This window comes from Cucurbita pepo, chromosome LG03, assembly GCF_002806865.2.
Source record: "Cucurbita pepo subsp. pepo cultivar mu-cu-16 chromosome LG03, ASM280686v2, whole genome shotgun sequence".
NCBI lineage: Eukaryota > Viridiplantae > Streptophyta > Magnoliopsida > Cucurbitales > Cucurbitaceae > Cucurbita > Cucurbita pepo.
The window spans coordinates 9,656,913-9,671,505 of NC_036640.1; the positions used below are offsets into that span (position 1 = coordinate 9,656,913).

Sequence of the window (14,593 nt, forward strand, 5' to 3'; positions counted from 1 at the left end):
ATAATTGCAATAAAAATAGAAAAAAGAAGGAACAATTATTGGAGAGTAAAGAAAGAAAAAATATAAAGAAAAAAGCAATGCGTAATTATATAGTGAGATGAGCAAAGCGCAAACTCCAAAGGGTTGGGAAACGAACGGTCAGGATGTGTTGCAGACAGAAACCAACGGAGGAGATCCAAATGGATATGGGCCCACTGAACATCTCTCAAAAGGCGGGAAGGGGTGCTCTGTTCTGTTCTGTCTCCGAGGACTGCTGCTGATGGGGTCCTTCCCTTCGCCCTAGCAGTTGCACTCTCAACTTTCGCTCTCTGTCTCATACAACCCTTTTGTTTTTGGGCGCTCTCTCTGTTTTTGACTGTTTCCCTTCATTGGGTATGCATATCCAATCCATGTTTCTTTGAATTTCTTTCAAAACATTACAATTTTTTTCTTTTCGATCGTAGGGAACTACTTGTCGGGCTGGTTTTTGTGTTCGTTTGTCTGTGTTAATGGAGCTTTGGACTCCATTTTTCCATATGGGTATCTGAAACCCTTCAATTTTTACCATATTTTCCCTCCTGTTCGTTGTTTTGCTCTCTGTATCTCTCGCTTTTGTAGTTGAAAAAAGCTATGGAAAAGTGTGAGTGTTGTTTATTCAATGGCGAGGAGTAGCGGATTCTCATTTGAATGGTCTCTCATTCCCATTACGAACCAAATTCTTTAGTTAGTTGTTGCTTCCCATTTGTGATTCTTTTGCGTCTTCCCACTGAAGATTTCCCCCCACTGAAACCTCCTTCAATGAATCCATGGCCACGCATCCTTCCACTTGAGGAATTTCTTCAATAGCTTCTTCTTCTTCTAGCTTCGAGATTCGAATATTTCTCAAACGGGGCTGATAAGTTTTAATCGCAAAATTTGTAGGAATTGAATGAAGCCCTGTTTCGAATTTTGTTCTTCGAATGGGGAAGAAAAGACATAGCGTTAAGGTTATTATTATACTGCTATTCATGTTCTCCTTGCACTATTTCTCCAACGCTAAATGTCAGGAAAGAACAAGCCAACACCTCGCCTCTTCGGGACCGCCATTACCAACAAACTCTCCACGGTTAAAACATGGCGTCCGAAGAATCATTTTCAGTGTGCTGTTGGGGTTAGTTACAGGGTTAATGGGTTCGATTCTTTTCGCTTGTTTAATCCGCAGCTTCGTTCGATACCTAAACAAAACCCCAATTCTGAAAGGCCCCGTGATATTTTCCCCCATAATCGACCCCAAAACCCTCCATCATGCCCTCAAAAACGAAAATCAGCTTTTGGGTTCCAACCCACATGGGAAGTACTACAGAACCGTTCTGGACAATGGGTTAACCATCGCCGTGAAGCGGCTAGAAGGGTTCGAGAACACGGCAGCTGCGGTGGCGAGGAAGTCGGAGAAGAGGCGGACGCAGCAACAGCTTGAGAGGCTGGCCAAGCTGAGGCATAGGAATCTGATGAGCTTAAGAGCTTATGTTGGGGACGGGGAAGGGATGTGGTTGGTTTATGATTATGTGGGAACAGGGAGCCTTGAGGATGTGATGAACAGAGCGAGGGGGAATGAGGTGAGGTTGGCGTGGGAAGCAAGGCTTGGGATTGCTGTTGGGATTATAAAGGGTCTTCAGTATCTTCATTTTGAGTGTGATCCTCAGATTCTTCACTATAATTTGAAGCCTTCGAATGTCATGTTGGATGCTGAGTTTGAGCCAAGGCTAGCTGATTGTGGCTTGTTTAAGTTGTTCTCTGACTTGGACATGGCTGCTACCTCTGCCTATGCCTCCCCTGAGTGCTTACAGGATTGCAGGTTTGGATTCTATAACCAACCTATACGTTTGATAATGATTTGGTTTCGATGTCGTTTTGTTCATGTCTTTTGATACTTAGATGTTGAAAATGTTGAACTGCTGCTAAATCTTGTGATGATGTCGTAGAAATTTGAGCATTGAACGTCCTGTTTTGATACTAAGTCCAAGTAGTATTGAATCCAAAGGGTTTAAGTTGAGATACTTGATCTGTTCTTAGTAAGAAAATGAGCTTACTAGTTAGGGATATCTTATGGTGCTTGAGCTAAAGCTTACGAAACTAAACGTAACAGCTCAAGCACACCGCTAGTAGATATTGTCCTCTTTGAGCTTTCCTTTTCAGGGCTTTTTCTCAAGGTTTTTAAAACGCATCTCCCCGGGAGAGGTTTCTACACCCTTATAAATAATGTTTCATTTTCTTCTCCAACCGATGTAGGATCTCACAATCTACTCTTCTTGGAGGCCCAACGTCCTTGTTGGCACATTACCCTATGTATGTCTGGCTCTGATACCATTTGTAACAGCACAAGCCTAATGTTAGCGGTGGGTTTGGGATGTTACAAATTGTACTAGAGGCAGACACCGGGTGGTGTACCAGCAAGGATGTTGGGCCCCCAAAGAGGTGGATTGTGAGATCCATGTCGGTTGGAGAGGGGAACAAAACATTTCTTATAAGGGTGTGGAAACCTCTCTCTAGCAAACATGTTTTAAAAACCTTGAGCGGAAGTCCAAAAGGGAAAGCCCAAAGAGGATAATATCTGCTAGCGGTGGGCTTGGACTGTTACACTAAATGATAAGAGGAGTTCAAACCGGCTAAATGACTTTGAACTCAAAAGCTTATTCTGTATTTAGTTTTGTATATATTTTCTTAAGAAAGAAAACGGTTTAAACCATAATGAACCAATAACATTCCGATGTTGATACATAAGTCGGGATATCGTCGAGCATTTGCCTCGAGAAGTAGTCGTAATCCGATTTGATGTTTGCTGTTTCCAGTTTTAACAGGTATACCGACAAGAGTGACATCTTCAGCTTTGGGATGATTTTGGCTGTTCTACTAACAGGTAGAGATCCAACAGATCCGTTCTTCGGAGAAGCAGCTAGCGGAGGAAGCTTAGGTCAGTGGCTACGACACTTGCAGCTCGCCGGGGAGGCTCGAGAAGCTCTGGATAAGAACATCATAGGGGAAGAAGGGGAAGAAGATGAAATGATAATGGCTGTGAAGATAGCTGTTGTGTGCTTATCAGATCAGCCAGCAGACAGGCCTTCCAGTGATGAGTTGGTACACATGCTAACCCAATTGCACAGTTTCTGAACACTCCAAGTACTTATTACTGTAAAGTGGTGTGATCTGTCTGTTAATGATGTAAAGAAGCTTTTGTGCAAAGGAAATTCCATTTGAGAGTATGATTGTTTGATGAACTATAGATCCTACCTTGTGGCATACAACTGAAATCGAAACGATTCCTACTAGATAGCCTTCCCGTTCTCTCTTTTATAGCCTCGGGGATGGACGAAAGAAAGGAAGTTATAGAACGGGACTGCAAAGGTTCGTGAAGTAGACAACAAATAACTTTTCAACCCCTAACTTGGTATATTATTCTAGCACTAGAGTTTCGTGCTTCTTTCTCTAATAAGGTCAACTTTTAGGCTTTTTTGTCGACAAGTTTGGAATTTGCGATATTCGAAAGATTGTTGTAAGTTTATGAACGAGGTGTAGGCCCGGTTGAGACTTATAAGAAATGTGTAACTGTCCAAATCCATCGTTAGCAAATATTATTTGCTTTGGCCCGTTATGTATCGCTGTCACCTTCACGGTTTTAAAACGCGCCTACTAGTGCGATGTTTCATGCCCTTGTAAAGAATGTGTGTCGTTTCCCTCTCCAACCAATGTGGGATCTCACAATTCACTCCCGTTGGGGGTCAGTGTTTGACATTGATATCATTTGTAACAGCACAAGCCCACCACTAGCAAATATTGTCCGCTTTAGTCTGTTACGTATCGCCATCAGTCTCATAATCTTAAAATGCTTTTTACTAGAGAGAAGTTTTCACACCCTTATAAGAAATGTTTCGTTCTCACGTTATTGAATCAACTACAAATATCATTCTCACTCGTGTTAAAGGAATAACCCAAACTAGTCTTAGAAGAAAAATGAGAGATCAAAGAGAGAATGGTAGTTACAAAGGTCCTCACATGTGACATATAAAAACAAAAGAATGGGTAATGAGGGAGACGAGTGCATATGACGTTAAAGTATACCTAATAAATGTCGGCCAACGGTACAAGTTGTGAGGCGTATCAAAATAACATCGAGCCTCTTGTTCTAACTTATAAAAATTGTGAAACCAAGTCAAACTTCAACAGAACGAGTCAACTAATCTCTCGTAGTTGAATGAAATTTTGTAAAATTGTAAAAACAAAAAAGCCAGTTGGTTTGAAAGTGAACGGGCATAAAAGTTACAACTTTTCAATTCACCACTAGTCGCTCTAACATTCATGTTGTTGCTTGAGTAAGAACATTCTTTATATGGTTTTGATAAAATTATCTTATGAAATTATTCGAATCACGAGTTTTCTTTACAATTTTTACATTTTTGGAGTTCTTAAAAAATTTAGATCTAAACTTCTTGTTCTTCAATAAGGTTGTTAGATCAGATCCCAAGAGTTTCATGACAATTATAGTCCGATTTTATCATCTATGACTCGACACGATAACATAAAGAACAAAAACATTAATTAATTAAGATAGCTACAACTAACCAATTTTGTCTCCTTCGTTTCCAAAAATCTATCATGCAAGCTATGTAAGATGGAAAAGTCACGCAACGCACGCACCCACATGAGCCAACTCCTCGCTACTAATATCAATCATTCCAATTAAATGAAATGAGTTGTTTCCAACCCGAGCCTCTATTAGTAGATATTGTCTGTTTTGACTCATTACGTATCACCGTCAAACACACAGTTCTAAAACGTGTCTATTATATAAAGGTTTCCACGTTCTTATAAAAAATATTTCGTTTCTCTTTTCAACCAAGGTGCGATCTCACATATAAACATAATATTTGATATATCAAAAATTTATTAAACACTTCTTAATTTCATAAATGGAATAGATAAAAATTTAAAAGTCTTAAATTCTGAACTTGTAATTTAAAAGTTTAGATTGGATGTCCCAAAACTATATATATATTAAATATTAACTTGAACTATTTAAATTAAATATATATATTTTATTTACATTAAATACATCAAATATATAGATTGAGGTATTTTAAAATTTTCTTTTAAATAAATTGATTAGGTACTACGAACTAACCCGAGAACACTTTAGATGCAAAATTAATTAATTAAACTTTTTAATTAATCGATTTCATTTATTAAATTTGGAGTTGAATCCATGACAAGTTGTGTATTTATATATATTTATGAATTAATTAAAAAATTTAATTAATCAATTTCCATGAGAGTTGAACATGTGTCTATATATATATATATTAATTGATTAAACTTTTTAAATAAAAATGTAATATATGACAACTTTGTGTCTATATAAATTAATTAATCAAATTTTATTTATTAAATAATTATATTATATATATATATATATATATATATATATATATTATACCCAACTATGATTAATATACATTTAAACTTTTTTTTTAAGTTGAAAAATATCCTTAAAACGGGTGTATGAACAAAAAATGATTTATTTATATTCAAAATCGACAATTTCTTTAAATTTATCTTCAAAAAGACATATTTTTTTTAATGATATTAATGATAAAAAAAGATTTTAAAGAATGTTCGAAGATATTAATGATAAAAAAGATTTGAAAGAATGTTCGAAGATATTAATATTTTTTTAATAGTTCAGAGGTATTATTTTTAAAATTTTAAAAGGAATTTAAAAGTATTATTGAAAATAACATTTTTGATGAAACTATAATTTCAAACTTTTTTTTTTAATTTTAAAAGAATATTTAAAAAAATAAATTGAAAAGTTCATCGTATTTTATTATTTATTAATTTAACTAAATAAAATCTAATTCCATCAAGATAAAAGGAAAATGAACAAGTTTTGTTTTTAACTATACATGGTAATATGGATGAAATGATGACTTTTAACAATATATAATTATAGAATTGTGTTGAAAAAACTGCTAAAATCTGCCAAAAAGTTGGGGTAGAAAACGAAGGGTGTGCTGAGTTGGACAACCATGTTGCTCAAAATGCTGCCACGTGTATCACTTTTTTCATTGAAATCCGCCATCCATTGCCACCTCGACATCTTATCCTTCAAATTGGATATCCATTCCCCCTCTTCCTCTTCCAACGAACACGCCGAAAACACCTCCATGGAAAATGGAGAGAAGAAACGCTCAACGGGTTACGGCAGGCCGCCATGGACATTCAGAGGAAGGTTATTGAAGAGCTCCGTTTACTTTTTTGTCTTCATTGCTTTCCATTTCTCTGATTTGACACTCCCCATTGTTCAGGGCTCTGTATCAACTGCATCTTGTTAAGGCTAAAACTGCTCGAAAGTGTATTCCAAAGGAGTTGAGACTCGTTGAAGCATTTGGGTATTGTTTAATCATTGAGATTAGTTTAATCGCTGTGGATTATACTGATTAATGGGTGTTTTTTGGTTCAATGCATATTTAAAAGGGTTGTTGTTGCTCTGTTTCTGCCTCTCCAGTTATACTCTTGGTGGGTTTTTTCTTGCGAACTATGATGATAGTCCAGCAGGAAGTTTTGATGAGGTCTGGATTTTGGCTCCCTTGCTTTTTGTCTTTGAAGCTAAACAATGGAGATTTGGTGATGAACCCATGTTTTGGTTTTGGTTTTTGGTTGATTTTGATATGGCAGCTTGTGGTAATTGCTGGAATTGTTTGGAATCGTCCAACATCCTGCGCGTATGCTTTTCTATTACCCTTTTTGAAAGAGATGGCTAGATTGTTGAGGCTTACCTGGTTTTGTTTTTCTGAAAGCAGATGGGCAGCTAAGGTTCTAGTGAACAGTGATGAAGCTTGTGATCATGGACGAAAGGTATGGCATTTGAAGGATTGTTGTTGATTTCTGAGGCTTGATTTGTATGGTTATTTGTGAACTTGTTTGAAGACTATGAATCTGTGTTGTTGGCCTCTTCTATGACTGAATTTTCTGGTTTTCTTTACTCGTATAAAATGAATGGAGGGCATATATATCAGAGCCCAGTAGAAAGGGTACTTATAATGTATTGCTTCACCAAGACACTCGTTCTTTCACTGTTCCAACATCTTAGGTGTGAGATCTCACATCAGTTGGGGAGGAGAAAGAAATATTTTTTATGAGGGTGTGTAAATCTCTTCCTAGCAGATACGTTTAGAACTTTGAGGGGAAAGCTAAAAGGAAAAGCCTAAAGAGAACAATATTAGCTAGTGGTGGGTTTGGGCTGTTACAAATGGTATGGAGCTTGACACCGAGCGATGTGCCAGCGAGGAGGCTGAGCCCCGAGAGGGGGTGAACATCAGGCGGTGTGTAAGCAAGGATGTTGGGCCCTGAATAGGGGTGGATTGAGGGGTATCACATCAATTGGAGAGGAATCGAGTGCCAGTGAGAATGTTGGGCCCTAAAGGAGGGTGGATTGTGAGATCCCACATCAATTGGGGAGGGAGGGAGTGCCAGTGAGGACGTTGGGCCCTAAAGGAGGGTGGATTGTGAGATCTCACGTCAGTTGGGAAGGGAGTGAGTGCCAGTGAGGACGTTGGGCCCTAAAAGCGGGTGAATTGTGAGATCCCACATCAGTTAAGGAGGAAAACGAAACATTCTTTATAAGGGTGTAGAAACGCCTCCCGAGGAAACGCATTTTAAAACCTTAAAAGGAAGCCCATAAGGGGTAGATTGGAGGGTCCCACATCGTTTTAAAACCTTGAAGGGAAAGCCTAAACAGGAGAGTATCTACTGGGATTTGGGCTATTACATTATTTAAGCCATTAGTCATTCCAAATAGGACCTTAATTGTCTTAGGAAAGGTGGGATCTAACTGATAACCCAGCCCCTAGAAGAGGATCTTAATAGCAAAGCGGTGGGCAACTTGGTTAAGCAGTCCAGCGCCATCAGCATAGTGTCCTTTCTCTTTCATTTAGAACTTCTTTCAATGAAATTCAATCCATTTCCTGTTGGAGTTTGAGTGTCCTATCAGTTTAGTATCCATTTTGATCTTTGGTAATGGATGATGTTTCAATTGCATTCTCTCTCTCTTGCAGGAAGTGGGGCTTCCAAGTCAGGTTGCAAGGTTTGCAAAAGTAAGCTACAGTGTATCTTATGGTTTTTCAATATGGAATTCATGGATACATGTTTGTTCAATGTTATCATCCGACCTCCAAACGATATTCTTGTGTTAAAAAGCACTGCAACAGCCAATCCAAACGATGTTTTGAGCAATATCGACTCGTAATGTATTGAATGGAAATGGTTTCTATCATGAAAACAGAGGATCGAGGCAGTTCCGAAGAAGCATCGGAGTGAAAGAGGACTTATCAACTCCTTTCGTGGAAGTAGTGATTTCTGCAACCAAAAGAATCAGGAGCATGTTCAAGTGACTGAAGTGAAGGATCCTACTTCAATAGATGTCTGCAATATCAACCTTTCAATTTCTGGTGAGCTGCTAATTATGGAGTCAATATTGCTTTATACTTCTTTTGAAAGAGAAAAATAGTCCTGCTCATCTCATCCACAACCGTATGTTCGTTTTGGAAACACGTCTTCCTATTCCATCTTTTCGCAAATCTCTTACTAGGTCTGGGAATGGCATCTGGCGAGGGCGCCGCTATCCCCCTCTGTTATGACTTGAATTTGATTCCGACCGTTGGCATAGAAGTGACCTTTTGGATTAGAAAAATGACCTATGAGACCCGAACATGCGTTGATCGAAGAGCGGTGGTACGAAGAGGGAATTGGCTCAAAAATTGGATAGGGGTCAAGACGCAGTCGGGTGCCGGAGGCGGACTCAAGTGCCCCCCGAACCGCGCGAAATGGTCGCCTATCATACGGCTCACTAACTCTGCCTAGGATGGGGGTACCTATTGTTGAGGATTCTTGAGAGAGAGTTGGCTAATTTAGGGAATGATCATGAGTTTATAAGTAAGGAATACATCTCCATTGATATGAGGCCTTTTGGGGAAGTTCAAAGTAAAGCCATGAGAGCTTATGCTCAAGGTGGACAATATCATACCAATGTGGAGAATCGTGATTCCTAACTTAGTATCAGAGTCATGCCCTTAACTTAGTCATGTCAATAGAATCCTTAAATGTCAAACAAAGAAGTTGTGAGCCTCAAAGGTGTAGTCAAAAGTGACTCGAGTGTCGAACAAAGGTGTACTTTGTTTGAAGACTCTAGAGAAGGAGTTGAGCCCCGATTAAGGGGAGACTGTTCGAGGGCTCCATAGGTCTCAGGGGAGGCTCTATTGTATACTTTGTTCAAGAAGAGGATTGTTGGGAGGGAGTTGGCTAATTTAGGGAATGATCATGGGTTTATATAGATCATGAGTTTATAAGTAAAGAATACATTTCTATTTGTACGAGACATTTTGGGGAAGCCCAACGCAAAGCCATGAGAGCTTATGCTCAAAATGGACAATATCATACCATTGTGGTGATCCGTGATCCCTAACACCTACCTATTATTCATCGACGGTTCAGCGCACCCCTATTGCTTTATACTTCTTTTGAAAGAGAAAAATAGTCCTGCTCATCTCATCCACTGTTCACCAATGCCATCATATCTTTGATGCGTTCCTCACATTTCTTCTGCATTGACTTCATGTTCTTATCATCTGATGGAGACATTCATGGGGTCGGAAACTTTCCACAAAATGATTCTACTAGCTTAACTCTCTTTGTCCCCCAACTACATACTTCTTTCGACCAACTAGTAGCATCGGTCCCACTGCAGACACGTTCATGTGTATGGGTGGACGGTCGAGTCTTTCTCGGTCGTTTATGAACTTTTCTTTTCCTGGTTCCAATATTCAAGGAGCAGTGACTAACTCTTACTTGGATTGTTCTGTTCAAATAGAATGTCCCTTATGTTTCTGATAACAAGCTGATGTTGGCAGTTCCTTCAAGCAAATGGATGGGACCAGCTATCAAAATGTCTCTCCCAAGTTACAGGTAACCGTATCTACAGTTTACAAACGTTTGTGTCTGCCAAATTCACACTTCAAGGCTTACGACAGTTTCATTGTTCTAAAATATCAGTGGGCACACAGAAAATACTCCTGAACTACTCAAATATTCCTGCCAAATTCAATGCCGGTTTGTGTTCCTGTCTTCTGATGTTTAACTATTTGGTTCGTTTGGTGGTGGGTTTATTTGAATTCGAGCACTCGAATATCATTTTCATTTAGGGTGCGAGCAGTAAAGCCAGCAGTGGTCGCAATCGAACGAGCTGGAGAAGATGAACAACATGAACATGAACAAAGCCTCAGCACAACTGTACTGTTGTCTAAGCCCATCCTGGCTTTAGAGTTTAGCTGCATGGAAATGCAAGTCCAAGCTCCCACTGTTGTTTCTCAATATTTTAAACACTCTCTTAGAACAACACCATGAACGAACAACACATTCCATCCCATTCTATTCACAGTTCAAATATTTTGAAAATTGTTTGGCAGAACTCTCTTCTCCCAAAGTTTCAACAGATTCTCATTTTGTCTGAACTGAGCTTTCACAATAAGATGACTTCTAAGATGTAGAATTTACAAAATTCATGAAAGATGACAAAAAGAGCTCTGTTCCCCCCTCTTTTTCAATATGATTTTCTCCTTTTTACTGGTGACCTTTACAAAAACCTTCCATTCCACAGCTTTGTTGATGACAATGAAGGATAAACATGGGAAAGAAATCTTTACTCTCAGATTATTAGGGTTTAGCAATCAAACTCCGTTCTCTCAATCACAAACTCGGCCTGACTTATCGATCAGAAAGCTTCAGGAAGTGGCTGACTTTGTAAAAATGACTTAAACAACACCAGTGATCTTTCAGGTTGTGAAAATGGTGCTTCATGTGATGCACCTCTGATTGTGGCAAAGGAAAGAATATTGCCGTAAACTTGAGTCCACCCACCAACCTGAAATGCAAAAGCCATCCAAATTTGTGTCAAACCCAACAAGAGATTTTTGTGAAACAATTTCTGGGGTTGATAGGCATCAAGATGTACCTGCTGTCCCTCGAACCAGACACGGTAAGGTACGGTTGTTTCTAGACCCAACTCTTTTGAAAGTTTGTGAACAAGAGTTCTACTTCCTGTGAGTGGAATGACGGAATCTTGATCTCCACTGCAAATTCAAGATTGATGTAATCAGTTTAAACAGCTTTAGGATTGAAGAGTGTTATGATGTGAACTCAATAGGCGTTTCACTTACCTATAGACCAACACTTGAATTCCTGCTTTGACCAGTTTCCCCACGATGTTAATAGTCGGTATCTCTAGGTCCAGCAGTTTGTAATCCAGAACGCTATCAATAGCAAAAGAAAACTGTCAATCTGAAAGAACATCAAGCTTTTCGGTTTTGAATATTGCTAGTAGTATGAAGAAGTTTGTACCTGCTGCAAACAGCCCATTGTCGCACTCCCACGAGGCGCGCACGAAGAGCCTTGTGGACATCTTTCCTATTGAGATAGTTAACTGTTTCGTCCTCCACGCAGACATCAACGGACTCGGTTACTTGCTACACAGGATATAAAGAAATAGGAGTCGAAGAATTGTGAGATTCTGAGATTCTGAGAAAGGGAATGAGAAGTGAATTAACTGGTTCACTACTCACTTGAGGGTTGAGGATTTTGGACTGAGAGAACACAGATGATATGCATACGTCAAGAGTAACGTCATACTTGTCAACAAATCTACTGGTTTCTTTGCTCACTTGGCTCATCACCCTTGAGCAAATGGGTGAAACAGACCCCCTGTAGTACTCACCTACATACCGAGAGTAGTTGCACATCGATGTGAACATTTTAAACGTCGAATCCGATATTAATCCGTGCGACCAAAGAAACTCAGCCCTCGAGTTGAAGTCAGTAGCAAAATCTAGAACGGGATTTCCAATCTGCAAATGAAGTGATTTTAGAACAGATCTCATGTATTTGAGCTCATTTGATATCAATAGTGTTTGAATTCTCTTTTACTCACAGCAATGCCTCTGAGGTTGAATGAGGTTTTGTTAGATTGGAGCATGAGCTCAGCCAGTTGGGGTACATAATGACCTACAAAAAATCAAGAAAGTGATTATGGGTCTGCTTTTTTTCTTTCTTTTATATCCATGGAAGGTGTAATCTTGAGAAATGGTACCATACCAGCATAGCTTTCTCCTGTAATGAACAAGCTTCTGTTTCTGTAATGTGGGAATCTGACAAACCATTTCTCCAAGAACTCCAGATTGTCCCTTGCTGCAGATATATCAAACATAAACATCACCCCTCAGCCACTTAGAGACAAAAATATATTAAAGAAAGGTAGCTTTTCTCCTTTTTCTTTTAAAGAAACATTACAAATCCCACCTCCCACTAGCCTTAAACTTTCCATTTGGATAAATACACTCCAAAACTTATCAAATCCTTGTCTTTATAGCTCCTTTACAAAGCACTAAGAATGAAAGTCAGTACGGTGATTTTTGTTATTGCCCTTCTCCTACTATGAACAGACACTGAAAATGGCATCACTCAAGACTGCAGCTAAAAAAAAAAGAAGGAAAAGAAAAGGCAGAAAAGGCAAGGAGGCATTTTCCACTTACTGTCGAACAAAAGAAGAAAGGGACAGAGCAATTAGGAAGAGGAGAAGTTGACCTTAAGCAGTGCTCTTTTCTTAATGGGATAGGAAGTTATTTTCAACAATGTGGAAACCATCATGATCTCACTTTAGAAAAAACAAAATTGCAGAACAAAAGATGAAAACAACTTCATGATTCACATATACCCACCTGTGATTTTGTCTCCCACTGCCTCATACGAAGAAGTATCAGTTGAATACGAAAATCCAACTCCCACTGGCGTCTCCAAATACAACATATTCGCTTCTAAAGATCAAAACAATCAAAGAAACAAACCAAGAAAACAACCCATCAACACCAACACCAACACCCACACCCACAAAATCTTCAAATACAAACCCAACGCATTTCATCAAACACCTAGCAGGCATTATAATCCAAACCTGTATTCCAACTGTGTTCATTCCTGATTAGAACCTGCCCTTTAGGCCGAAACGGTCCATTTTCAGAGAATGCCCCAACCCCCAAAGAAGAACACCCAGGACCTGTAAAGAACACATCAAAACCCAATTCACACAAACGAACAAAAAAGAAACCCAAATCCCCAAAAATTTAAAAGGGAAATACCTCCATTAAGCCAAAGAACAAGCGGCCTAGAAGCAGAGTTGATTTGAGCTTCAGCAAAATAATAAAACAGAGCCTTCTGATTACGGTCACCCACATTGACATACCCAGAGTAATGTCGAAATCCAACGAGGGGTTGACCAGGCAACGAAGAAATCTTGTCTAGAAGATAAGGGGAAGGCTCAGATTTAGGAAGAAAGTGGAAGAAAAGCAGAAAAACAAAGGGAAGGATTGCAGACATGGCGAGGCGAGAGGAAGAAATCAAGAAAATGAGAGAAAGTGGGGAATGGGGGGGTGTGGAAGAAGAAGTGGGAAGGGTATTAAAAGAAGAGGGGGAGTTGTTTTTTGTAATGATGATTATTCGAAAGATTGGGACCCCATTTTTGCAAAGAGTGAGAGAACATGAGGACTGTTCAACTCCAGGTCTCTCTCTCTCTCTCCTCTTCCGCCGTGTCTGTGTGGGAATGGTGCGGACTGCTGTGGGTCTGTTCTTGTGAAAATGACAAGAGAGAATGATATTCAAAAGCCCCTTCGTTTGCATTTGTTTGTAAGTTTGTAACCCAATGAAACAACCAAAAGGAGTACTGTTTTGTTCCTTTGTCCTGTTTTCACTCTCTTCTCTCTTCTCTATTCTCTCTGTCATTTCTAAAAATTTTAAAAAATGTGGCCTTATGCATAGTGATGCTCTTTGTAGGCTTCTTTCATTTGAATTCATCTTTCTTGTCTATATTCTCTCCCTATATATTCTACCCTTACAACAATTATAGCTTTCTTCTTTTTACTTTCATTTTTTAACACATGTAAACTCCCAACACCCGAAATTAGGGGTCTTGAGAAAATCTTTTAGATCGACCTTACATTTCAGATTAATTGGATTGACCCTGTTCGTTGAACACAACCCTTGTATGATATACTATTCTTTGGGTTGGTTCACTGTCTCAATCAACCCAAATAAAGTTTACTGTCCAATCCTACTCAATCCTGTATTTTTTGGTTGGTGGCTAAAATTTCATGACATAACATATCAGTTACAAACATGAAATGTTTTAGATTTTTAGAACTGGGTTATAACTCTATTTTTGAGTTTTGTAAATTGACTTAAATTTTTCCATTTTTTCGAGAAATTCAACTCAACCCAGATCAGAAAAAAAATGTATTTCAAGTTGGGTTACTCGAATTGGTCGAATTCTCGAGGTATATGGAAGTTGATAGAAAAAAAAAAAGGATTTTAAAAGGGAAGAGATGGAATGGTGGAGTGCAATAATGAGACTTTAGAAATGTACACAAAAGTGTGGTATTAAACCGAGGAAAAAGTATGATACATCATGACACCACACCAATTTTGTCAGCAGTCTCACCCCCTTCTCCTCCACATTTTAGCTTTCTTTTTTGTTTTCCCATGT

General features: G+C 38.8%; 3 protein-coding genes across 4 annotated transcripts; 2 read left to right on the forward strand and 1 right to left on the reverse strand.

The window, feature by feature from the left end:
* The first annotated feature begins 72 nt into the window (after positions 1-72).
* On the forward strand, positions 73-3,284 carry LOC111790411 (inactive leucine-rich repeat receptor-like protein kinase CORYNE). Of its 2 annotated transcripts, none has more exons than XM_023671296.1 (2): positions 73-1,813; positions 2,817-3,284. In XM_023671296.1, exons 1-2 carry the CDS (start codon positions 939-941, stop codon positions 3,124-3,126), a joined length of 1,185 nt encoding a protein of 394 aa, XP_023527064.1. In that variant the 5' UTR covers positions 73-938; the 3' UTR covers positions 3,127-3,284. The 2 variants fall into 2 exon arrangements, with proteins under 2 accessions (XP_023527064.1, XP_023527063.1); XM_023671295.1 differs by having other exon boundaries at positions 85-1,813; positions 2,808-3,284.
* Positions 3,285-6,126: 2,842 nt separating this feature from the next.
* On the forward strand, positions 6,127-10,461 carry LOC111791274 (protein NEOXANTHIN-DEFICIENT 1). The gene is made up of 10 exons (XM_023672550.1): positions 6,127-6,241; positions 6,318-6,401; positions 6,518-6,581; positions 6,688-6,734; positions 6,813-6,867; positions 8,067-8,105; positions 8,294-8,459; positions 9,918-9,972; positions 10,060-10,116; positions 10,209-10,461. The coding sequence occupies exons 1-10, from the start codon at positions 6,177-6,179 to the stop codon at positions 10,408-10,410; spliced, it is 834 nt and encodes a 277-aa protein (XP_023528318.1). The 5' UTR covers positions 6,127-6,176; the 3' UTR covers positions 10,411-10,461.
* On the reverse strand, positions 10,408-13,655 carry LOC111791273 (serine carboxypeptidase-like 45). Its single transcript, XM_023672549.1, has 10 exons — positions 13,194-13,655; positions 13,010-13,111; positions 12,777-12,872; positions 12,154-12,246; positions 11,990-12,063; positions 11,625-11,906; positions 11,404-11,528; positions 11,223-11,315; positions 11,018-11,135; positions 10,408-10,927 (listed from the first exon to the last, which is right to left on the reverse strand). The coding sequence occupies exons 1-10, from the start codon at positions 13,429-13,431 to the stop codon at positions 10,778-10,780; spliced, it is 1,371 nt and encodes a 456-aa protein (XP_023528317.1). The 5' UTR covers positions 13,432-13,655; the 3' UTR covers positions 10,408-10,777.
* Positions 13,656-14,593: the final 938 nt, after the last annotated feature.